Source organism: Eubalaena glacialis, chromosome 2 (genome assembly GCF_028564815.1).
Source record: "Eubalaena glacialis isolate mEubGla1 chromosome 2, mEubGla1.1.hap2.+ XY, whole genome shotgun sequence".
In the NCBI taxonomy this organism is placed as follows: Eukaryota; Metazoa; Chordata; class Mammalia; order Artiodactyla; family Balaenidae; genus Eubalaena; species Eubalaena glacialis.
Genome location: NC_083717.1, coordinates 170354910 through 170382146, shown reverse-complemented (window position 1 = coordinate 170382146; position 27237 = coordinate 170354910). Strand labels below are relative to the sequence as shown.

Below are 27237 nucleotides of genomic sequence, written 5' to 3'. Positions count from 1 at the left end.
TATCAATCCCACTTCGGTTTTCTATTGTCCAGATTGGAGTATACCTCATTTTATTGTGCTTCACAGATACTGTTTTTTGTTTGTTTTTCTTTTCTACAAACTGAAGGTTTTTGGCAACGCTGCATTAAGCAAGTCTGTCGGTGCCATTTTCCCAACAGCATTTGCTCACTTTGTGTCTCTGTCACATTTTGATAATTTTCGTAATATTTCAAACCCTCCACCAGCAAAAAAGTTACAACTCAGTAAAGGCTCAGATGATGGTTAGCATTTTTTAGCATTATTTTATATAATTAAATTAATTAAATTTTTTAATTAAAGTGTGTTCATTGTTTTTTTAGACATAATGCTATTGCACAGTTAATAGAGTACAGTAGGGCGTAAGTATAAGTTTTATATGCACTGGGAAACAAAAAATTCATGTGACTTGCAATATTTGCTTTATTGCCGTGGTCTAGAACCAAAGTCGCAGTATCTCTGAGGTATGATTTAACTTGCTATTTGAGGTTTCCTAGGACTTCACACTTAAGCCACATCATTTGACTTGGTACCTCATTATGTTATGTTTCCTGCCATTGTAAGCTGCATTTAATTGAAGTACAATGTCCAGAACATGCGAAAGGAGTCTCCTCTTACTCTGACTTGATCAGAAGGATTATGTTTACTTCCGGATCCTGCTTATTCTGAAGGAACCTGAGGATACCACAAGCTGTCCTTACAGGAGTGAGCAGGAAGGTGATGGGTCTGAAGACCAGAAGCTGGGCCTGGGGAAGAGTAGACCTGAGTGGGAACATGACAGCATCAAACATTTGAAATTTTGTCGTACACAAAAAGGGGTGGGAAGCAATGCATACTAGTGATTAAGGTCTGACACCAGATTACATGGCTTCATGTCCTGGCTCTATCACTTCCTACTGTATGATCTTGGGCAAGTTTCTTAATCTCTCTTGGCCTCAGTTTCCTCATAAGTAAAATGTGTCTAAAGATAGTACCCACTTCATAAGGTTAGGATTAAATGTGGTGTACATGTAAAGTACTTAGGTCAGTGCCTTGCACATAGTAAATGCTCAGTAAATGTTAGCTACAGAGTTAGAGGCATTTATCAAGAAGAATTGACAACTGATTTGGGGTTGCTGTATGTGTCAGGACCTGAGACCAATGCATGGAAAATTAAAAAGAGGCAAATTTTAACTCCATAAAAGGAAGACAACAGTTGTCTGGAATGGACTGCCTATAAAAGTACTCAGTTTCCTGTCACTGTTCAAACTTGAATTAGATCAGAAGTATTCTTCCTTTGATGTGATATCTTTGTGGGTATTATAATATTCTTATTTTGTGAAATAGTGGTGATAGCAGACAGTAGGTTATTGGAAATTTTTTTCATATCTTTTTTTTCTTTAAAATATTGACAGTCCTGTTACTCCTAAATTATTTGGAGAATTTGACTAATACATGACATGCAGAAGTAGCCTCCAACTTATAAGTGAATGTCCATTCCTGTCCTCCAATTTTAGAGGAAAAGGGATTGCTTCTGTTCAAAACCACTCCCTTCACCCTTTAATCCCACCTTCTTTTACCCCTTCCAGCTTTCAAGACCTTGCTGTGTTCCTTTCTTCTCTTCTGTTTTCAACCAGTTCCTTTCTGCTGGCTCTTTGCTCATGTAAGCATGCTTAGGTCTTTCCAAACCCTAAAAACGATAAACTCCCCCCTTATTCTTCTGTGACTACTCCTCAGCCTTTGTTTCCTTTCACAGCCAGACTTCTAAAGGCATTATCTGTATAACCGTCTCTACTGTTCTATCTCCAGGAACTTAGGACAAAGTTTTTCATCTCTTTATCTCTAATTCTGAAGAAAGTACATATAGTGTACATTTGTTGAATGTTCGATGAATGAATCTTTAACCATGCGTAGCATTCCAGTTAAGTATTGTTATTCGTCTTTTACAGAGGAGAAATGGTTAGGTATTTGCATACTGAGCAGATGTCTATACCACCTTTCTTCGCTGTTATAGTAGTCAAAGTTCAAAGGAAGCAGAAATCACACCAATTATTTTAACAGATGATGTAATATAAAAAAAATCATTAGCCAGATATTAGAAAACAAAAAAGGCAACACTGAGATATCACAAAAGTAGTAACTACAGGAAGCAGTTTCCACCTCTCTAAATGATACCTGGTGAAATTTGAGGGGTGACTTGTCAGTTTCAGTTCTGAAGTTTGCTTTGGAATAACACAATTGATAATTGTGTAATATTTGTTTCTCTTGAGGATAACCCAGAAAACTAGAGATAATTGCGTAGTGGTAGATGTCTAACATTCATCATCAAAACAGCTTTTTATTAACTTGAAGGAACTCCTCTTCCTCTAAAATTAGAGAATAGAAATGAGAATATACGCTTATGTGTGGAAGCCACTGGAAGCATTAGCAAAAGGAGACACGGAATAAATAGTAATGTAATGGGTATAAGGATGTCAACAAAAATACATGATCTGATTAACTGATGGAGGATTTCCTCCTCTTCTTTTTTTCTCATCCATCTTTTGTATAGGATTTATTTTTATCCCAAACCCCTTCCTCCCAGGTTACCAGTGGCACTGGGTGAAGCAGTGCCTTAAGTTATATTCTCAGAAACCTAATGTATGTAACCTGGACAAACATATGACTAAAGAAGAGACCCAAGATTTGTGGGAACAGAGCAAAGAGTTTCTAAGGTAAGTCTTACCAGTCACAATAAAGCATTAGTATTTAGCTCACGTCATCACAGATCTTTGAAGGAACTACTCTATAATAGTTCAGTGAAAGTAACTAACATATTTATTTTTCCTCATTTCCGCTCAAATACAGCACAGTTATATTCTTTCCCCCAGGAACATTTGGACAGACACTTTGACAGTTATATTAAATTGAGGTCCACTTTAAAGATTTGCTTATCATACCTTCGATATCAAGTTCATCCTCATTAATCATCAGATGATCCATTTTCATTCGGCTTCAGCCCTTTTTTCTACCTAAAGTGAGTTCCTTTGAAGACTTAGAGTATCCTGAAGAAAGTAACACTGAAAGCACTACTCTCCTAGATGAAGTCAGTGTTACTGCCTGTTTTACAGCAGGTCAGCTGTTCATGGAAACTAGTCCCTGTACCTTAATGTTGTTTCAGCATTTCATTCATTCTACAGATATATTTTTTAAATTTATCTATTTATATTTATTTTACTATCGTTTGTATTTATTTAGTTATTTTTTGTCTTCGTTGGGTCTTCGTTGCTGCGCGCGGGCTTTCTCTAGTTGTCGCGAGCAGGGGCTTCTTTTCATTGCGGCGCGCGGGCTTCTCATTGCAGTGGCTTCTCTTGTTGCGGAGCACAGGCTCCAGGCGCACAGGCTTCAGTAGTTGTGGCACATGGGCTCAGTGGTTGTGGCTCGCGGGCTCTAGAGCACAGGCTCAGTAGTTGTGGTGCACGGGCTTAGTTGCTCTGTGGCATGTGGGATCTTACCGGACCAGGGCTCGAACCTGTGTCCCTTGCATTGGCAGGCAGATTCTTAACCACCGTGCCACCAGGGAAGCCCCTACAAATATTTTTTGAGAGTCAGTTATGTACCAGGTATGATGCTAAGCACTGGAGATAAAAAGATAAACAGGACACTGTCCCTGCACTCAGGAGTGCATAGTCTACAGCAGGAACTCAGTATCAAAAGGAATAAAATAATAGAGCTCAGAAACTGCTATGATAGGTGTTTAGGAAAATGCAGTGGGGGCCAGAGGAAGAAATTCTTCCAGGCAAGAAGGAGGTGTCAAGGAAAAATGATTTTTTAATTGGGCCCATTATCCTCTTTTTTTCTCTGTCCATTTGAAATGAGTCTTCAAAAATGATAAGGAGTTTGCCAGTCAGAAAAGCAAGAAGGCTGTTGTCGGTGGAGAAAGCAGCCTGAGCAAAGACAGAGTAACTTGTTCTGTGAGATAGGAGCACAGAATATGTACATTCATGTGTTCATTCAACAAATATCTGTTGAGTTTCTGCTATGTCAGATACAGAAACATATCTTGTGTTATGTGCTTGTGTGTTAGAGATTGTGTGTTAGAGATTCAAGACCAAAAAGACACAGTTCCTGCCTTCAAGCAGTTTGTAGGTTAGTCGAGGACAGAGACATGTAAACATAATTAAATACAATTTGGCAGGTACAGGGATAGAGTTTATAAGATTATGAGTATGGTCACTTAAGTGGCTAGATTGAAGATAGATGATGGGAGATGCTTCCTGGAAGTCATGAATAGAATTGGCAAGAGATGACACCGGAAAGGTAGGTGAGGGCCAGATTGTAAAGAGTTCAGTGATGTAAAGTACTAGTTCTAGAGTCAGATTGCCTGGGTTCAAATCCCAGCTCTGCCACTTACTAGCTTTGTTAAGCAGTTTCTTAACCTTTCTGTACCTCAGAGTAGTCTTTTCCTCATTTAATAGTGTGAGGATTAAACAAGATAATATGTGAGAAATCCTTAGAACAGCCTGTTAAAACCATTATACCAGCTTTGTGTGGTCTGTTTGAACTTAAGTGGCTCTAATGGTATAGTTTTCAGAAACTATGTCATGTTAATTCTAGCGGGGAAATAGACGATTTTCTTAAGTTGAAAGGAAAATGAAAATTAAGTGCATTGGTTTTCCTTTAAAACCCTCTTGGTCTGTAGGTTATGTTATAGGCAAGAGCAGTAAGGAAAATCCTGTTCTCAAGCATGTCTTCTGTAGAATTGAGAGCAAAGTAAAGGAAGATCATGGCTGAGTGAAATTAGTCAGAGAGCTTAGAGTTTGTTACTAAGCCAGCCTGTGTTTTCAAGTAGTTGATTTTTTTTGTTTCTGACAAATGACTGTAGAAATCCCAGTTGTCATCTTCTAAAGTAGCTCAGATGAATCTCTTTAATAAATCATCCTGTAAACAATGGTGAGATACCTTTTTTTGGGTCTAATAAATTAGCAAAAATGAAAAATGCTATGTTCATACCTTCTGTTGTCAAGGGTTGGAAGAAATTGATATGCTCAGACATTGCTGGCAGCACTGAAAATCGATGAGGGACTAGTTCTCCTTCTGTCACTGTATAGAATGTGTGTTTCAATTTCCTTATCTGGGAAACAAAAGGATTGGGCTGGATAAGCCATTCAAAGTGGCTGAATCACGGTCAGAGTCACCTAGACAGTACATGCCAGTTCTCCCACTGTCCCAGAGCATATCAGAAAGGGAGAGGGTCTGTGGTTCAAAAAGATTTCCCTAGAGATTATGATTATCTACCATAACATTCACATTGAGAACCACTGAACTAGAGGACCTCTAAGAATCCTTTCGATTTTAACTTTCTAGGTTTCTGTGGTCAGGGAGGAAGAAACTTTTAAGTAGGAAATGAAGGAATATTTGGAACATATTAGCAAAAATGGTTTGTTCACAATATTAGGACACCTCAATTCTATGTTTTGTTCGAAGTTTATTGTCAGTGAATAGTGTAGCTAGAGATTCTCGCACAAGAGTACAATAGTTAGGTGTAAGCATCTTTATTGCAGCATTGTTTGTAATGGGGGGAAAATGAGACACAAGTGTCTGTCAGCAGGAGATCAGATAAATCAAGCATGACAGACCCCAGCAATAGAATGCAGCCACTACACAGCCATTAAAAAGCCTAACTCCAACCCTCCAGCAAATATAGTAGGGTCTACAGTTGTGATAAACAAAATCATTCCTCAGCATCTCCATCACAACCACTGTAGTCTAAGCCACCATCATTTACTGCAGTAGCCTCCTAACCAGTCTCCCTGTGTCTGCTCTTGTGCCTCTTCAGTCTGTTTTCTACAGAGTATAGAAATCGTGTCATTTCTTTTATAGTTTCTAATGTGCAATACTGCAGTTCAATTCTAATGCAAACCATCCAGAGTCAGCACAGACATCACAAGTTAAGGGCGTGGTCCTTAACCAAATTACCCTCACTTCAGACACCACCTACAAATTTGGGAGGGCCCCAGGCTGTACACACTTCCTACCAACTGGTTACAAATCCAGGGGAATTCCCATGACCTCCTCAGGTTCATTAACTCACTAGAACAACTCATAAAACTCAATATACTTATGGTTATAATTTTACTATAAAGGATACAAATCAGGGCCATCCAATGAAGAGATCTGTAGGGTGATGTCTGGGAGGGTCCTGAATACAGAGCTTCCATGTCCTCTTCCCATGGAATCAGGGCATGTAGCCCTCCCAGGAAGCTCTCCCAAGGCCTAGTGTTCACAGTTTTTATTGGGATTTCACTACTTGAACATGACTGATTGACTCATTGGCCGCATGCTTGAACTCAGTCTCTAGCCCTCCACCTATCGAGTAGGTCATGCTAATATCACTTCAAGCCTAAACCCTCTAAGTTGACATTGGTCTTTCTAGCTTAACAAACCCACATCCTGAGTCATCTTTTTAGCATAAACTCAGGTGTGGTCTTAGGGTCCACAGTGAATAACAGATACTCCTATCCCTCCCAGAAATTCCAAGGGTTTAAAACCTTGCTGTAAAGAACCAAGGACAAAGGCCAGTCAGATTCTTTGTTTACAGCCCCATCACACTTAGAATAAAATTAGATGTCAAGGCCATGAGGCCTAGATGATCTAGCTCTCCCGCCTCATTTCCTATTCCTTTTCATTTATTCTCCAGCAGTACTGGCTTCCATTCTATTCCTTAAACACATCAGGCATGCTCAGATTCTTTGTACAAGCTGTTTGTTCTGATGTCATTTTATGAGATGATTCCTTTATTCAGTTAAATAGCCCCTGTTTCCTGTCCTCTTTATCCCTTTGCCCTGTGTTTTTATTCTTCAGTGCATGGTAGTTACTAAATAAATATTTGTAGAATTACTTAGTTAATGGATACTTTCTTATGCTTTTTGAATTTTGTGAATGTATTATCTATTCAAAAATAACTTTTTAAAGAATAAGGCAAGGGAAAATATACATTTAAATAAAGCAGCTTAGCTTTATTTATTCCATAAGTTAGCTTATGAAGTGCTTTGTATCCATTTTTGTATGTGTGCTTTTTTCCATTGATATTCTCAGTGTGGAAGCAGAACTAATTCCTTCCCCTTTCTGTTTTTTTAAGACTTTGTTTATGATGCTGTTATAGCATTTATTGTAGTGAATCCTGTCATCTGCCCCCTTCTCCTTCCTACTACCTGCCCTGCCCCTATCCCTGCGCCCAGACCTTGAAATTCTTGTAGCCTTGGCGCCAACCACAGTTCTTAGTATATATTAGAAGGTGTTCAGTAAATACTAATTTTAAGTAAATTGATATCTTCTCTATTAGCCCAATAAAAGCATAATGCTGAACTTGAGAATCATCAATTAGAAACTGTATAGTACAATACCTTTCCATCTTATTTTCATTAATTTATTAAATAATGTACATTTGTGCTTTAGGAAATATTTGGTGCTAGCATAGATATAAAACTCATTCCATGTCTTTGAGGAAGGGACTATTAAAGGAGGAATTCAGGTGCTTTCATAAGGTATTTACAGCACTAAAGCTGTATTCTTTAATAGAGGAAGTTGCAAGGTGCTGTATGGGCACAGTAGAGGGAGAGACTGAGTCGAGGATAAAGATTTCCCTTAAGTGTTTAAACTATGTGTGGAAAAGCAAGTTAGAAAAATCTACGCAGAGAGTAGAGTAGGAGAGGAGAGAGCATTTCAGTAGAAAATTGTATGGTCAAAAACACAGCCATGAAAGAAGGAGGGTAGGATACCTTGTAGGAAATGCTTGAAGATGAAACTAGAAAGGTTCGTGCCAGATTATAAAGGGGTTTGCATGCCATATAGTATAGGCAAAGAATTAATCGATCTAAGAAAGAAATGGAAACATTTTATTCGAGCCAAATTGAGGATTATTACCTGGGAACAGCATGTCAGAAAGCTCCAAGAACTGTTCAGCCATTAGAAGTCAAGGCATAGTTATATAAGTTTTTTGACACAGAGTTGTATATTAAGTGATGGATTATTGACAGTTTACACAATCCAGATCTAAGCATCCCCTTACAAGATCAAGAAGGAACGTTATCTTTTAAGGAGTTGTCTTGTTGCTAAAAGAATGTTGCTCTTTATGTGAGCAGGTATTTCTGCCGATGGGGGAGGTTTGCTCGATGCATAATGCAGATACACAATGCACAGTAAGGGGAAGAGAGGGAGCCAAAGGGCAGAGAAGATTTTTTTATGTTTAAATTTTTCTTGTCTTGGGAGTTCCCTGGCTGTCCGATGGTTGAGACTCCACACTCTCACTGCCAAGGGCCCAGGTTCAGTCCCTGGTCAAGGAACTAAGATCTCACAAGAAGCGCGGCGCAGCAAATAAATGAATGAATGAATTTATCTCGTCTTGCCAAAAAACATAAATTTTATTTCACAGTAGGAAAATGTGGACTTTGTCCTTGTAAACAGGAGGAATTCATCAAGATTAGTAATAGATTTTTCACTTTAGAGAGAGAATTCTTGTGGCAGTGAGGAAAATGGATTGAAAATGTAGTCATTGCAAAAAGCACAATTAAGAATTTAGCTTAAGGGACTTCCCTGGCGGTCCAGTGGTTAAGACTGCGCGCTTCCACTGCAGGGGGCGCGGGTTCAGTCCCTGGTCGGGGAACTAAGATCCTGCATGCTGCGCGGTGCAGCCAAAAAATAACCCACGCAAAAGATGATAAAGGCCTGGAAAAGACATTGTGTATTGGGCTTGGGAACCAAGAGATTATGAAAAGTGACATAGAAGTAGTTAAGGATTATGCACAGATTTCTAAGTGACAGGCAGGTTTACACTTAAGTTGTGGGGGTTCCCCCAGGTTTATTGAGGTAATTGACATATAACAGTGTGTTAGTCCAGGGTGTACAGCATGATGATTTCATACGTGTATATATTCCAGATGGTTATCACAATAAATTTCGTTCACATCAGTCACCTTGCATCATTACAAATTATTTTTCTTGTGATAAGAACTTTTAAGATCTACTCTCTTGGCAACTTTCTAGTATATAATACAGGGTTAACTATAGTCACCATGCTGTACTTTACATCCCCAAAACTTACTTCTCTTACAATGACAAGTTTTTATCTTTTGACCACCTTTACCCATTTCTCACTCACACACACACACACACACACACAGACACACACACACACACCCACACCACCCCAGCCTCTGGCAACCACCAGTCTGTTCTATTTCAGATTTTTTAGAGTCCACATAAAAGTATGATCATTTGTTTTTATCTCATTTATTCCATTTAGCATAATGCCATCAAGTTTCATCCAAGTTGTCACAAATGGCAGGATTTCCCTTTTTTATGTCTGAATAATATTCTACTGTGTGTGTATCACATTTTCTTTATCCATTCATCTGTCATTGGACACTTAGGTTGTTTCCATGTCTTGGCTGTTGTAAATAATGCTGTAATTATTTATTTATGCAAAACAGTATAGAAGTTTCTCAGAAAATTAAAAATAGAACTACCATATGATCCAGCAATTCCACTTCTCAGTCTGTATCCAAAGGAAACAAAATCATTATCTCAAAAACATACCTGCACCTCTGTGTTCCTCAGTGGAACATAATATACTAAGATTTAATGGAAATAAGGTTTGGAGGAAGAGGAGAATGAGCAGAGATGATCCTTAGTGTAGTTTGGGGCTTATTGTTTTTGAAATGCCTGTGGAGTATCCACATGGAGATGTCTAGTATGCCTTTGGAAATATGGAACTGAGCTTAGGAGCATAATGAGAGAGAGGGAGAGAAACAGATAGATAGATGTGGGAGTTACACATGAAGGCCATAGTGAAGCGAACAGTGGGAATAATGTGTTTTTTTGTTTGTTTATGGAAAACATACAGGGAAAAGAAGGCGATTGGCCCTAGGAAGCATCAGCTCTGGGTGGGAAAAATAGTGCTATTACAAGCCAAGGCAGGAAAGTGTTTCCAAAATAAGAGAAGGACCAACCATGTCTGTAGGCCTGGGATTTGACAATTAAATGGTATAATTGAAACTAAACTAGTTTTGGTGGAGTGGTGTAAGCAAAAGTCAGATCTCGGGGGGGGGCAGCAAATATTGAGTCCTTTTAGGAACGTTTAATTGTGAAGAGAAGAAGCGATGTGGAGCAGAGGGAGGTAGGACATAGAGGGTACCTGAGGAAGAGGTCAAGTTGAAAAGATGTTTTCTCAAGTGTGTGGAAATGTTGAACATTTTTGCAGATCAAGAGGAAGAAACAAGTACACAGGAAGAGTTGAATATGAGAAGAAAGATGATAATGGAGAAAGGCCTCAGAGGCTACATCAGGGAAATGGGAGATAGTATAGGTGGAGAATTGGCCTTAATGAAAAGAAGTAAGACCACTGCTGAAACCAGGAAGGAAGGACAGAGTAAGGATTTCAAAAAGTTTAGAGGTGTAGGGGAGGAAAGTTGAAATCATTAACTGGATCACTTGATCAGGCCTCGTATTCTCCTTGTCCTGGAAGGGAGTAAGAGCAGGACTGAGGACTTGGGATAAATGGTGAAAGTTTAGAACAGAAGGTAGAAGATTAGATAAGACAAACATTTGCAAGATAGCAAAAGGAAGTTAAGGTAGAGTTGGATGTCCATTTGCTCTGACTGACAGAGAGATTCAGGTTGAGAAGGGAAACAAAACTGGAAGCACTCAAATACTGAAAAAATGGAGTTCTAGGGACAGGAGATGGAACTTTAGGTTTAATGGAAATGAGACTAGGAAAGGAAGAAGGACAGAAAGTTGTAGTCGTGGAGGGAAATATTCAGAGTTATGAAAGACACAATCCCTAAATCTTTAAAAATGATGGAAAAAGCAACACCTGCAATAGGATTTTGAAGGTTTTCTGTTATAAACAACCTTCAGACTTCTGTCCTGAGTGAGTAGTTTTGCTTTCACAATGGTTCACTAATGTCCCTTGAGGCAAGAAAGAAAAGAAAATACCAATGCTTACCCACTGCATAGAGAGTGGACAAGCAGGACAGGAGTTCATTTCCACCCAGTTAGGGTTCAGTTGAAAGCAGTGCTATAGGATGAGATTGCTGAAAGAAATGCCAGCGCTTACATAAAGCTTTTACCCCTGACAGAAAGTGAGCAAAGTGCTGGGTGGGCACATTCACCAGGGGAGAAGGTGCCAGCCCACCCATCCATCATCCTCCAGCTAGTGCCTGGAGGGGCAGCATGGTTCTGTTTGCAGTGAGAACCAATAATTAGGGTCACACCTGCTTGGAAACATTCTTTTGGATAATTGGGTGAAGATTTAAAGTTAGGTTAGGTGCCAACATATTCCCTGCATTCCTTAGGGTGGATAAGTGGCTCCACTGGCACTGAGCCGCCTTGGCTTTTTTGGACAAATCAGGTACAAAAAAAGAACAGCCCACCCATCCTTTCATTAATCCCTCAGTATTTTCTGTTTGAAAAAGATCTGGGAGCATGTGAAACTTGGTTTGGGGCTTACACTATTCACAATGTTCAAGTGAATTTTTTGGAATCTTTGTTACCCACGAGGCCCATGGGCACCAGAAAGGTCCCTAAGTGGTACTAAGAGAAGAAATGTCTAGCACTGGCCAGTCCTGCTCTCACATCTTGAAGGCAAGTGTTACAACAATTGTTGCTACTTTCCTTCCAGAAATTCTATACAAAGGCAAGAATGGAAGTCAAGTTCTCAGAAGAGGATATGAAATAAGGGATAGAATCTCATACCTACCTGGGTCTGACACATTACATACACACACACACACACACACACACACATTTTCACCTCAAAATGGCACACTCGGTGATCACAACTGTTCTTTCACTAAGCGTCTTTAAGCTTTTTTTTTTTTCCTTTTTGTTATGAGGACTGGGCTTAATGCTTCTGAAAGTATGGCTCTTCTCTGGCTTCTCTTGCATCCTGGACCTATCCCCCTCTATAATATAAGACAAAACCCAAAGCCTTTTTTATAGTGATACAGTTAAGGTAGAAAAGACATGTTCTTTCGGTTTCCTAAAAAAGAAACTAAATTTTAAAGGGTATGTTATAGGCTATATCTTCATGTTTGGTTGTTACTATAATTTTGATAATTTTATTAACACCATAAACCTGTGTTAATTATAATAATGTATACCCTGTTCTTAAAGAACATTAGACCCAATCTTTTGATGAAAAGCAGCTTATTGGTGCCATATCAAATGTCTAAAATGCCATCAAGTTTTCAGAGCTGCCTTGTTATCTTTATTTGTACAGATCAATCTGATTTTGGGTTCTTTGTCAAGAATAAAATGATCTCTTATTGAGCTAGAAAGACATAGAAAGTGTTTTGTTTTTTAATTTTGGCTAGAATAGTGTTTCTCAAAGTGTGGTTCCTGGACCAGCAGCATCAGCATGATGTAAAGAAGCTCAGTGCCCAGATTGTTACTAGGGGATGGCACGTAGGCAGTCTCTGCCTGACAGGTACCAAAATCCAGACTCCCAGAGGGGAGGCAGGTGTTCAGCATAAACTGTATTGTTTATAGAGACAACGTAGGCACAGTGAGTCCTGGCAATGGTGTGAACCTCCCCAGAATCCAAGTTCCACATGCTTGCCAAGGGCCAACCTAATATGCAGTGCTTTCAAAGGATAGCAGTCGGACCTGCTAGGCCTCTTTTCTTCACAGCTGTCCTAAATATATCAGTGTTTGATCCATTCTTTTTATTTAGTTACTGGTCTTGATGTATGTCTGTGTGGCAATTTCCTTAGAATGTAAACTCTTTGAGGACAGATAGCATCTATTCTGTAAACTTTGTCAGAACTCAAGATGAGTGCTACTTACAGTGTGAGCCTGTAATAAATCCTTTGCTTCTGTTCATGCTTTGTGCCTATATTGCCTATTGCATCACTCCTTGTTTAAATGCTGGCCGTTCTTCAATGCCATACTCAACTCCCCAACTCTGCCATGAAGCCTTAACTGATTAGACAGTTGACTTTGAGCTCTCCTTTTTCTTAATTCTAGTGGCCTTCCAAGTCTTGTGCTATTCAGTTTAGTGCTAGATTTTATACTACCTTAAATTTTCCCCTCATTTCTTATACTTATCTGTCGTCTCCTGTCAAAATATAAACTCCTTAAAGCAGCCTAATCTTTTCTTTTTTAAAGAGCAGTGGTTCTTAGACCCCCCAAAATTTTTTTTTGATTAATGATGTAAATTACATAGAAAAAACAAACTAAATAAAATGATTAGACCTAGCATTCTTGTATTTTTAGATATTTAGAGGTAAATCAAACAAACAAGCTTCCTCTTTAGAAGGAGAGTAGTTAGGGAATTCCCTGATGGTCCAGTGTTTAGGACTGTGTGCTTTCACTGACGAGTGCCCTGGGTTCAATCCCTGGTCGGGGAACTAAGATCCCGCAAGCCACGCAGCACGGCCAAAAAAAAAAAAAGAAAAAGAGTAGTTAATCCCATAGATTTGATTAGACAAGATATAATTACAGAAAGGATATCTCCATTTTACAGAAACCTCCTGTGGTTTGAATAAGGGAATGTCAGAAACCAAATCAATTACAGTGGCCCTTAATTGTTAGCTGGGCCTCAGTTATCTAAGTTGTTATATGGGGTTAAAGAAGTCATGTTAAACCAGTAATTTTTGATCGTATACTGTATTTTGCCAAATGTTTTTTCCCCCAAACTGCAATTCTGGGAAGCCACCATTTTCTAGACATAGTGATAGCTGTAATTAATCACATCCTGCTTCTGGCAAACCAAACTGAACATGTTCTGTTAGCCAAATTTTCAGTTATCTGTAGGGCTCTTTGTCCCATTTCCCATGGACAGGTAAAGGCATTTCTGTTGTCATTTTGTTTTATCATTATTGAGATGCTGGAGACTTGACATTTAAAATTGATCCCATTCAGCAGAGGATTTAGAACCAACGATTAGAAATTAGAAATGCTAACGTGTGTTTTAGTAGTATTGTATTCATGGTCAACTCATATCTGTTCTGATTTCCCCTGTGGAGATCTTGGCTAACAGCATATATAGAATACCAAATTTAGACTCCAGGATCCATACAACAGGCTATTGCTGCCATTTGAAATGAATAAATCATCTTTTGTCTCCAATCTTTGCAGGTATAAAGAAGTGAATAAACGGAGACCCCGAAGTTTACTAGAGAAACTGCGCTGGGTGACCCTAGGCTACCATTATAACTGGGACAATAAGGTATTCAAATTTTCTTGCTAATCCCATTGTTTTTCCATTTTTATGCTTTTTTTGGGCCCACATAGTTTGACTTCTTCCTGGCCAAGCTTAAAGTATCAGATTATACATTTGTGGAAGGATTTCTTTCATTTATTCCCTCCTAAAATCCTCTTGTTATGGTATCTCAAGAGGAATGAATAATTTTTCAAGAGAAAACTATTTTTTCATATGTTCTCAGGTTATATTATTTTATCAGAAGTCATTGGTGCTTCTTCTGGGGAGGTTTCAGGGATACAGATTTTTCTTTACTGTATTCAAGAGCAGTTCTCAATTACAATCTTTATTTCCATTATTATTTAGTGTTTGTTGATCATTTATTTTCTACATACTATGTGCCTGGAGTAAAAGAAGCTCCATGTACTTCTGGTATTCTCTTCCATCAACTCACAAAAGAACTTTCAAGATCTAGACACCTTTGACTGCTATATAAGGTCTGAGCACGAGAGAGATGGGAAAGAATGTCCTACAGTTAACAAAGTTCCATGTTTTCTTGAGGTAAAATTTCTTCTTTCCTGACCCCTACGATTCAGAAAATGCCTCCTTTGTCACTGGCATCTCAGTGCCTCTTTTCTCAATGAGATGTTTGCCACCAAGCGGAAGGACTAATTCTGAGAGTAAACTGAATAAAGCAAATTGGTATAGACCATCTTCCTACTAATCAGTTACTTTTTAAGAGCGCCATAATTTCAGTCAACCTAGCTCATTAATAAATATGTTAACTACTCAAAATAATGGTAAATGTTGCTCAGAACTATTCATGATAAAATTCTTATTTTCAGTGATTAGATTTAATGGAAAACTAGACATCTGTATTTGGGGAAATGGCCATGTGGTTTTCTTCGGGTTAGACAGCCTGGATTTGAATCTTGCCTTCAATATGGATAGTGCCTCCCTCATAAGGTGGTTTTGAGGATTAAATGATTAACGCCTTTGTAGTAATAACAGCAGTGCCTGGCTATTCTAAGCAGTTAAATGTATTAACACCATAAATGTTAGCTTATTGTTCTTTATGATATTAATTTTACTGTAGATATTGTTATTTACCAAGGAATAAGTTGACCTCATTTACTAAGAAAAACATGGAGTGAAAATTATCAAAAACACTGAAAGGGTAATCAGAAAAAGAGAAAGAGAATTAAGAAAGAAGAGTAGTACATAGACAGTTTGGATAGGGATGAAAGCCCAAAAAGGTAATTCTTTCATTATAGCAGAGGCAATCTAGTGCTAGAACAGCAGCTCTAAGTGGCTGGTCTTCTGAAGGACTAAAACAGAACGGTAGAGAAAACCTTAAAGTTCTCTAACTACACCCTTAGTTTTGAGAAATTAAATAGGAGCTCTTATTTGCAGTACAGGAAAAGAAGAAAAAAGTGAAACAGATTCCAACTGAAGAGGCTTGGCCATCCATCAAAGACTTTTCAGAAAAGTCTTTCTTAATGTGAAGTTAAAGCTCACTTCTCAGCCCTGAACCAAGATGGCAGAGTAGAAGGACGTGCTCTCACTCCCTCTTGTGAGAACACCAGAATCACAACTAGCTGCTGGACAATCATCGACTGGAAGACACTGGAACTCACCAAAAAAAGATACCCCACATCTGCAGACAAAGGAGAAGCCACAATGAGACAGTAGGAGGGGTGCACTCACAGTAAAATCAAATCCCATAACTGCTGGGTGGTTGACTCACAGACTGGAGAACACTTATACCACAGTCCACCCACTGGAGTGAAGGTTCTGAGCCCCACATCAGGCTTCCCAACCTGGGGGTCCAGCAATGGAAGGAGGAATTCCTAGAGAATCAGGCTTTGAAGCCTAGTGGGATTTGATGGCAGGACTTCGACAGGACTGGGGGAAACAGAGACTCCACTCTTGGAGGGCATACACAAAGTAGTGTGCGCATCGGGACCCAGGGGAAGGAGCAGTGACCGCAGGGGAGACTGAACCAGACCTACCTGCTAGTGTTGGAGGGTCTCCTGCAGAGGCGGGGGGTGGCTGTGGCTCACCGTGGGGACAAGGACACTGGCCAACCGAAAGGGAGGGAACCCAGCTCCACCCATCAGCCGTCAAGCAGATTAAAGTTTTACTGAGCTCTGCCCACCAGAGCAACAGTCAGCTCTACCCACCACCAGTCCCTCCCATCAGGAAACTCGCACAAGCCTCTTAGATAGCCTCATCCACCAGAGGGCAGACAGCAGAAGCAAGAAGAACTACAATCCTGTAGCCTGTGGAACAAAAACCACATTCACAGAAAGATAGACAAGATGAAAAGACAGAGGGCTATGTACCAGATGAAGGAACAAGATAAAACCCCAGAAAAACAACTAAAGGAAGTGGAGATAGGCAACCTTCCAGAAAAAGAATTCAGAATAATGATAGTGAAGATGATCCAGGACCTCGGAAAAAGAATGGAGGCAAAGATCGAGAAGATACAAGAAATGTTTAACAAAGACCTAGAAGAATTAAAGAAGAAACAGAGATAAACAATACAATAACTGAAATGAAAATTACACTAGAAGGAATCAATAGCAGAATAACTGAGGCAGAAGAACGGATAAGTGACCTCGAAGACAGAATGGTGGAATTCACTGCTGTGGAACAGAATAAAGAAAAAAGAATGAAAAGAAATGAAGACAGCCTAGGAGACCTCTGGGACAACATTAAACGCAACAACATTCGCATTATAGGAGTCCCAGAAGGCGAAGAGAGAGAGAAAGGACCCGAGAAAATATTTGAAGAGATTATAGTCGAAAACTTCCCTAACATGGGAAGGGAAATAGCCACCCAAGTCCAGGAAGCGCAGAGAGTCCCATACAGGATAAAGCCAAGGAGAAACACGCCGAGACACATAATAATCAAATCGGCAAAAATTAAAGGCAAAGAAAAATTACTGAAAGCAGCAAGGGTAAAATGACAAATAACATACAAGGGAACTTCCATAAGGTTAACAGCTGATTTCTCAGCAGAAACTCTACAAGCCAGAAGGGAGTGGCATGATATACTTAAAGTGATGAAAGGGAAGAACCTACAACCAAGATTACTCTACCCGGCAAGGATCTCATTCAGATTCGATGGAGAAATCAAAAGCTTTACAGAGAAGCAAAAGCTAAGAGAATTCAGCACCACCAGACCAGCTCTACAACAAATGCTAAAGGAACTTCTCTAAGTGGGAAACACAAGAGAAGAAAAGGACCTATAAAAACAAATCCAAAACAATTAAGAAAATGGTCATAGGAACATACATGTCGATAATTACCTTAAACGTGAATGGATTAAATGCTCCAACCAAAAGACACAGGCTCGCTGAATGGATACTAAAACAAGACCCATATATATGCTCTCTGCAAGAGACCCACTTCACACCTAGGGACACATACAGACTGAAAGTGAGGGGATGGAAAAAGATATTCCATGCAAATGGAAATCAAAAGAAAGCTGGAGTAGCAATACTCATATCAGATAAAATAGACTTTAAAATAAAGAATGTTACAAGAGACAAGGAAGGACACTGCATAATGATCAAGGGATCAATCCAAGAAGAAGATATAACAATTATAAATATATATGCACCCAACATAGGAGCACCTCAATACATAAGGCAGCTGCTAACAGCTATAAAAGAGGAAATCGACAGTAACACAATAATAGTGGGGGACTTTAACACCTCACTTACACCAATGGACAGATCATCCGAAATGAAAATAAATAAGGAAACAGAAGCTTTAAATGACACAATGGACCAGATAGATTTAATTGATATTTATAGGACATTCCATCCAAAAACAACAGATTACACTTTCTTCTCAAGTGCGCACGGAACATTCTCCAGGATAGATCACATCTTGGGTCACGAATCCAGCATCAGTAAATTTAAGGAAATTGAAATCATATCAAGCATCTTTTCTGACCGCAACACTATGAGATTAGAAATGAATTACAGGGGAAAAACGTAAAAAACACAAACACATGGAGGCTAAACAATATGTTACTAAATAACCAAGAGATCACTGAAGAAATCAAAGAGGAAGTCAAAAAATACCTAGAGACAAATGACAGTGAAAACACGATGATCCAAAACCTGTGGATGCAGCAAAAGTAGTTCTAAGAGAGAAGCTTACAGCTATACAAGCCTACCTCAAGAAACAAGAAAAATCTCAAATAAACAATCTAACCTTACACCTAAAGGAACTAGAGAAAGAAGAACAAACAAAACCCAAAGTTAGCAGAAGGAAAGAAATCATAAAGATCAGAGCAGAAATACAAACAAAGAAAACAACAGCAAAGATCAATAAAACTAAAAGCTGGTTCTTTGAGAAGATAAACAAAATTGATAAACCATTAGCCAGACTCATCAAGAAAAAGAGGGAGAGGACTCAAATAAAATTAGAAATGGAAAAGGAGAAGTTACAACAGACATGGAAGAAATACAAAGCGTCCTAAGAGACTACTACAAGCAACTCTATGCCAATAAAATGGACAACCTGGAAGAAATGGACAAATTTTTAGAAAGGTATAACCTTCCAAGACTGATCCAGGAAGAAATGGAAAATATGAACAGACCAGTCACAAGTAATGAAATTGAAACTGTGATTAAAAATCTTCCAACAAACAAAAGTCCAGGACCAGATGGCTTCACAGGTGAATTCTATCAAACATTTAGAGAAGAGCTAACACCCATCCTTCTCAAACTCTTCCAGAAAATTGTGGAGGAAGGAACACTCCCAAACTCATTCTATGGGGCCACCATCACCCTAATACCAAAACCAGACAAAGATACTACAAAACAAGAAAATTAGAGACCAATATCACTGATGAATATAGATGCGAAACTCCTCAACAAAATACTAGCAAACAGAATCCAGCAACACATTAAAAGGATCATACACCATGATCAAGTGGGATTTATCCTAGGGATGCAGGGATTCTTCAACATACACAAATCAATCAATGTGTGATACACCATATTAACAAGTTGAATAATAAAAACCATATGATCATCTCAATAGATGCAGAAAAAGCTTTTGACAAAATTCAACACCCATTTATGATAAAAACTCTCCAGAAAGTGGGCATAGAGGGAAACTACCTCAACATAATAAAGGCCATATATGACAAACCCACAGCAAACATTCTCAGTGGTGAAAAACTGAAAGCACTTCCTCTAAGTAATCAGGAAGAAGACAAGGATGTCCACTCTCACCACTATTATTCAACATAGTTTTGGAAGTCCTAGCCACGGCAATCAGAGAAGAAAAAGAAATAAAAGGAATACAAATTGTAAAAGAAGAAGTAAAACTGCAGATGACATCATACTATACATGGAGAATCCTAAAGATGCCACCAGAAAACGACTACAGCTAATCAGTGAATTTGGTAAAGTTGCAGGATACAAAATTAATGCACAGAAATCTCTTGCATTCCTATATTAATGATGAAAAATCTGAAAGAGAAATTAAGGAAACACTCCCATTTACCATTGCAACAAAAAGAATAAAATACCTAGGAATAAACCTACCTAGGGAGACAAAAGACCTGTATGCAGAACACTATAAGACACTGATGAAGGAAATTAAAGATGATACCAACAGATGGAGAGATATACCATGTTCTTGGATTGGAAGAATCAATATTGTGAAAATGACTGTACTACCCAAAGCAATCTACAGATTCAATGCAATCCCTATCAAATTACCAATGGCATTTTTTACAGAACTAGAACAAAAAATCGTAAAATTTGTATGGAGACACAAAAGACCCCGAATAGCCAAAGCAGTCTTGAGGGAAAAAAGCGGAGCTAGAGGAATCAGACTCCCTGACTTCAGATTATACTACAAAGCTACAGTAATCAAGACAATATGGTACTGGCACAAAAACAGAAATATAGATCAATGGAACAAGATAGAAAGCCCAGAAATAAACCCATGCACCTACGGTCAGCTAATCTATGACAAAGGAGGCAAGGATATACAATGGAGAAAAGACAGTCTCTTCAATAAGTGGTGTTGGGAAAACTGGACAGCTACATGTAAAAAGAATGAAATTAGAACACTCCCTAACACCATACACAAAGATAAACTCAAAATGGATTAGAGACCTAAATGTAAGACCAGACACTATAAAACTCTTAGAGGAAAACATAGGAAGAACACTCTTTGACATAAATCACAGCAAGATCTTTTTTCATCCACCTCCTAGAGTAATGGAAATAAAAACAAAAATAAAGAAATGGGACCTAATGAAACTTAAAAGCTTTTGCACAGCAAAGGAAACCATAAACAAGACCAAAAGACAACCCTCAGAATGGGAGAAAATATTTGCAAACGAATCAACGGACAAAGGATTAATCTCCAAAATATATAAACAGCTCATGCAGCTCAATATTAAAAAAACAAACAACCCAATCCAAAAATGGGCAGAAGACCTAAATAGACATTCTCCAAAGAAGACATAACAGATGGCCAAGAAGCACATGAAAAGCTGCTCAACATCACTAATTATTAGAGAAATGCAAATCAAAACTACAATGAGGTATCACCTCACACCAGTTAGAATGGGCATCATCAGAAAATCTACAAACAACAGATGCTGGAGAGGGTGTGGAGAAAAGGGAACCCTCTTGCACTGTTGGTGGGAATGTAAATTGATACAGCCACTATGGAGAACAGTATGGAGATTCCTTAAAAAGCTAAAAATAGAATTACCATATGACCCAGCAATCCCACTCCTGGGCATATACCCAGAGAAAACCATAATTCAAAAAGACACATGCACCCCTATGTTCATTGCAGCACTATTTACAATAGCCAGGTTATAGAAGCACCCTAAATGCCCATCGACAGACGAATAGATAAAGAAGATGTGGTACATACATACAATGAAATATTACTCAGCCATAAAAAGGAACGAAGTTGGGTTATTTGTTGAGACGTGGATGGATCTAGAGACTGTCATACAGAGTGAAGTAAGTCAGAAAGAGAAAAACCAATATCGTATATTAACGCATATATGTGGAACCTAGGAAAATGGTACAGATGAACCAGTTTGCAGGGCAGAAGTTGAGACACAGATGCAGAGAACAAACGTATGGACACCAAGGGGGGAAAGTGGCGGGGGTGGGGGTGGGGGTGTGATGAATTGGGCAATTGGGATTGACATGTGTACACTGATGTGTATAAAATGGATGACTAATAAGAAAAAAAAAGAAAAAAATGAGGAAGAGGAAGAGAAACAAGAAATAAGTATATTAATATACTGAAATAACAAAAATATATTGAAGGCCATTATTTTAAATGTGGATGAAAGATTAGTGTGTGTATGATAGGTTTCTAGTTGTTGTTACTGTTTGCATTCCTGTTAATGGATTGTTTCTGCTGTATTGAATCCTCTGTGCTTTGGAGCAGGTGTGTACCAAATTGTCTTTTGTCCCAGTAATAATCACTTACTGAAGACAAAAAAAAGAAGCTCACTTCTCTCCAGAGCTGTGACCATTGCTCCAGGTAGTGGACACTAGTGGGGATGTGAGACAAAAGTGGATTTTCTAACCAGATTTGAGGTTGATTGAGTAACGGGAGGAATGAGAGAGGAGCATCAGACCAAGGAAGGGTATCAGGATGCTGCTGGCTTACATAGCCAGACTAGCCCTCAGGCTCATCAGCGTAGGAGGCTGCTGCCTTGTCATTCTCAGAAATTGTATATGTTTTGTAGAGAGAGTGTTCTGGCCTTTGTTTTTTAAGAGAAAAAGGATATTTATGATCCTTAGGTACAAAAAATAGAGGCAGGTCAGGGGGTAAGTGCTGAAAATTACTTCCATTTTAAGGTCCTGCCTTGACCACAGTGTAAGTCAGTTTAAATTCAGATGTTTTGAGCTTGTCATCCCATCAGATTGACCAGTGAAATCACATGAAACTACGTTGCAGGCTGAGGGGTCCAAAATCAAACTGGCTATAGTATTTGCGTTTCCTTTTGTTTTTTTTAAATAAACTTTGTATTTTAGTATAGTTTTAGGTTTACAGAAAAGTTGAAAAGATAGTACAGAGTTCCCAAATACCCCACACCCAGTTTTCCCGTTTATTAACGTCATATTAGTATGGTACCTTTTTCTCAATTAGTGAACCAATAGTAATACATTATTATTATTTTTTTTAATATTGATATTTATTTATTTGGCTGCGCTGGGTCTTAGTTGCGGCACGTGGGATCTTCGTTGCTGCATGCGGGATCTTTTAGTTGTGACATGCAGGCTGTTAGTTGCAGCATGTGGGATTTAGTTCCCTGACCAGGGATCAAACCCAGGCCCCCTGCAGTGGGAGTGCAGAGTCTAAACCGCTGGACTACCAGGGAAGTCCCAGTAATACATTATCATAATAGTGAAATCCATACTTCATCTATATTTCCTTAATTTTTAACTGATGGACTGTCTGTTCCAGGATACCGTCCAGGTTACATAACATTTAGTCACCGTGTTTCCTTAGGCACCCCTTGGTAGTGATAGTTTTGAGTTGCCTTTTACCCTAAGAGAACTATCCTGTTTGGGAGTAGAGTATACCAGAGAGAGGTGTAATTGCTTTGCCTGATTTATCACTGCATAGCACAGTGCCTACCATATAATAGGTGCTCAGTATTTTGAATTGACCCATTATTAGATTACTGGTTGCCTCAAAAATGGATGGCTATTAAGAAGTACAAACTACTATGTATAAAATAAATAAGCTACAAGGATATATTGTACAGCACAGGGAATATAGCCAGTACTTTATAATAACTGTAAATAGAGTATAATCTATAAAAATTTTGAATCACTATGTAGTATACCTGAAACTAATGTAATATTGTAAATCAGCTGTACCTCAATAAAAAAAATTTTAAGGGGTGGGTAAATCATGCTATATTAATATTACATGTAATAGAGAACAGACTTGTGGTTGCCGTGCGGGAGGGAGGGATTGGAAGTTTAGGGTCAGCAGATACAGACTATTATATAGAGAACGGATAAACAACAAGGTCCTACTGTATAGCACAGGGCACTATATTCAGTATCCTGTGATAAACCATAGTAGAAAAGAATATTAAAAAGAATGTATACATAGGTATAACTGAATCACTTTGCTGTACAGCAGAAACTGACACAACATTGTAAATCAATCAATCAATATATTACATGTAAATTAGATGATTTTAAAGTGGTAATTAATCTTATGCCACAGTTTCCTATTTTCCTGAGATCATTGTTTATTTTTCTTATTCTCCCTACTTTTATCAAAGAAATACTCAGCAGATCATTATACACCTTTCCCTTCTGACCTGGCTTTCCTCTCAGAGCAAGTAGCCGCTGCCTGTGGATTTCAGGGTTTCCGAGCCGAAGCAGGTATCCTGAATTACTACCGATTAGACTCCACACTAGGAATCCACGTAGACAAATCTGAACTAGATCACTCCAAACCCCTGCTTTCGTTCAGGTAAGTTGGGTCTAGGGATTTTGAATTACTTTTTATCACTTCATTCCTTTTTCTAAAGCACTTTTAAGCTTAAATAAATAAATAAGACATTAAATTTTTTAAATGGTTGGACTCTATAATCTTTCATTTCTGGGCATCTTAGCCATGTATCATAAGTAAAATTAGCCTAGTCCTTTTAGAGTAATGACCAAATTACAATGAATATTTCTGTTTAAGATGCATGGAATCTGTCTTTTATAATGAGAGGTATTGTCAGTGTCTGTGGAATAGATAAGTGGTAAAGGCCATAAGGCAAAGTGAGCAACCTTTTCGGAATAGAGAAGAGCAAAGCACAGAAGCCCGAATAGTTTACTCTACTTGTCTCCCTAAATGTAAGTTTATATTTTTGCAAAGTACTGCACCTGTATCTCATGAGGAAAGTGCATGAACAGAATCTTTAATAATTGCCTTATCTTTAAAGTGAACAGGAATGATAAATATATAGTAAAGGACCCAAATAAATTTTAATTTGCTTATTTAATTGCTTCAGATTTTATTTTGCAGCAGTTCTGTGGGCTATAATAAGTTTAAGTAGCGGATCACGGGCTGGTCGCTCATAGACACAAGCCGGAAAAGAAGGATCTTAGCATGGTTTAAAAAGGAGGATTGGGACTTCCCTGGTGGTCCAGTGGTTAGGACTTGATGCTTTCACTGCCGTGGGCCCAGGTTCAGTCCTTGGTCAGGGAACTAAGATCCCACAAGCTGCACAGTGCAACCAAAAAAAAAAAAAAGCAGTGGGCAGTAACTTACCCAGTCATGGCTAGTAACAGAAACTTACTATGTGTATTGTTTTACTTTTTTTTTTTTTTTATAGCTTCGGACAGTCTGCCATCTTTCTCCTGGGTGGCCTCAAAAGAGATGAAGCCCCCACCCCCATGTTTATGCACAGTGGTGACATCATGGTAATGTCAGGTTTCAGCCGCCTGCTGAACCATGCAGTCCCGAGGGTCCTTCCCAGTCCGGAAGGGGAGAGCCTGCCTTGCTGCCTAGAGACGCCTCTCCCAGCTGACCTCCCCAGAGACTCAGTGGTGGAGCCCTGTTCTGTGGAGGACTGGCAGGTGTGCGCCAGCTACCTGAAAACTGCTCGTGTTAACATGACTGTCCGGCAGGTGCTGGCCATAGGTCATGACTTCCCTTTGGAACCCATGGAGGAGAATAAAAGAGACATCACCACAGAGGGTTCCTGCCATCTGGATGATGAGAATAGCCAAGTAAAACGAGCTAGGTTAAACCCTGACTGCTGAGACTTGGAGAGCCCCATTCTTTTACTCAGGCAGGTCTTACCGTAAATGACCATGCTGTTTTGTATTGCCGCAGACTTCAGCACAAAGACAGGCCAAAAGCAGAGACAGGGAAAAACTCATCATTGATCACGCTGTTGCCTTGGAACCCACCCTGAAGAGAAAACTGATTAACCACTTTGGTCAGAGAAGTGCTTGACACGTTCCAGTCCTGGTTAGGTTTTGGCAGTAACGTATGTGAGAAGTCCAAGGAAGTATGAGCTCCCACAACAGCCTTCTCAGCCTCGCCGTTATCTCTGAGCGAGGTAGACGTGAGTTTCCATGTCTGTGGAATCTTTAAATACCTCAGGTTTTATTGATGGAAAACATAATTCCCCTTCCACCACCCCATCTAGTGATTTGTGGTAAAATTGTGGTTCCAGGAACCAACCATTAGTCTTACCTTCTTAATTCTTCCAATCAACACCAAATTCTTCGATCTTCTCTGGCCTTCACAGAAAAATCCTGTACACTTAAGACAATGGAACTGGAAATCACATCTCCTAGAAAAGACATTAATCACAGCTATCTCTCTTGCCTAAACGATAAATATATATAAACCCAAGGAAAGAGGGACAGTAGTTTCTCCAGATGTCTTTCAGGTCTGTAAACTCTTCCCGTTGGCTTTTAAATGCAATTTTAATTGTTGGACTAAAAAAGTCCTAAGGGTATTCTGTAACTGTTTTCCCCATGAATAAACTTACTCAGTTTTAAATTAAAGATCTGTATCTATGTTTGAGGATAAGTGTATCTGGGATTCGTTTTTTCCTGTTTTCACTTGCTGTATTGTTCATGCTATTGAAGCCCTCTAGCTGTTTCTGCCCTAAGTATTCTTTGTGGCTGTCTCTCAGGAGAGAATATTCCTTGATACTCCAGTCACTGCGGTTTTTTGTGTTGTAGACAGCATGGAAAATGCACGAAGCACTGAGTTTAATCTGTGTACCCCCACCAGCTCAACTCGGTATACCCTGAGCCTTTAAGTTACCTTGTGTCTCGATGGGCCTCAGTTTCCTCACTCATAAAATGAGAATATTTATTACCATCTTCCTAGATGGATACTGCTATTTCAAACAATAATGGAAATTTAGTGCTCCTTTCTAGAAACATAATATTGCCCATATTTTATTACTATCTGGACTCTTAGAAACATCCCAGCTTATTTGTTTGTGTGGACAACTGACCAGAAGCTGCTTTGATACCTGCTGCTTGTGACATGACTTGCCAAATTTGCATTTCTCCTCTGTCCTGCCTTTTTTTTCTTATGAGTGTTGAATATTGAGTTTATATTGTAATCCTTGGTAGGTTTTTTTTTGTTTGAAGGAATAAAAATTAATAGGTTCATCCTTTATGTGTACATACATGGGTTCTAAAATTTGTTCGTGATAGGGTAACTTTATATAATTAAAATTACCACTGGAAAAATCCCTTAAATTTTTCATAATGTACATTATATGAACACTGTGTACATTATATGTGACCCACTGAACACCAACACATGTCATTTAGTAAATCCAGCCGTCAGCTTATCTTTCAGCATTAGAAGATTGCTCTTTAGTCAGTTGATTATCAGATGAAGGTATTGGCTTGTGTTCAGGGTCAATATTTTACAAAAAATACATGTTCAAACTGTAAACTCACACTCCATCAAGCAAGATATATATGCTGTGAGAAGCATGTGGAAACTGAGGCCAGCCAAGAGGATGGAAGACTCCTCTCTGCCAGCCCACGCTTCCTCTAGGGATGTGCTCCTGGACTCATTTGGGTGGTGGAGAGGGCTGAGCAGAATTGTTTGCACAGTTCACTTCTCTCTAGTTTTTATGTATATTTCTGTGAGGCACATATAGTTGAAGATGTATATAATGCAACTATACTTTGACAGTAGAAATTATACAGCTTAAGGAAAAAGGAAAAACTGGTGATTTTTCTACATTTAAATGAGGATTATCCCCCCCCCCAACCAAGTTTGTTTTAGTTGTCTACCAGATGTTTTCTAAGTCAGGTGTCAGCAAACTATGAGCTACCCTCTGTTTTTGTACTGCCCATGGACTAAGAATAGTTTGTACATTCTTAAATGGTGGGGAAAACTCAGAAGAATAATATTAGTGACATGAAAATTATATGAAATTCAAATTTCTGTGTCCATAAATAAAGTTTTATTGGAACACAGCCACACTAATTCATTTCCGGATTATCTGTGGTTGCTTTCATGCTAAAATGACAGAGTTGAATA

General features: G+C 38.8%; 1 protein-coding gene across 1 annotated transcript in view; it reads left to right on the top strand.

Annotated features, from left to right (window-relative positions):
* Positions 1–26053, top strand: part of ALKBH1 (alkB homolog 1, histone H2A dioxygenase) — a 29751-nt gene extending 3698 nt beyond the window's left edge. The window contains exons 3-6 of the mRNA XM_061182756.1: positions 2546–2708; positions 14113–14203; positions 23495–23688; positions 24542–26053. Of these exons, the coding sequence (XP_061038739.1) occupies positions 2546–2708; positions 14113–14203; positions 23495–23688; positions 24542–24971 (878 nt within the window). The 3' untranslated portion in view covers positions 24972–26053. The remainder of the gene's footprint in view (positions 1–2545; positions 2709–14112; positions 14204–23494; positions 23689–24541) is intronic.
* The last annotated feature ends 1184 nt before the right edge of the window (positions 26054–27237 follow it).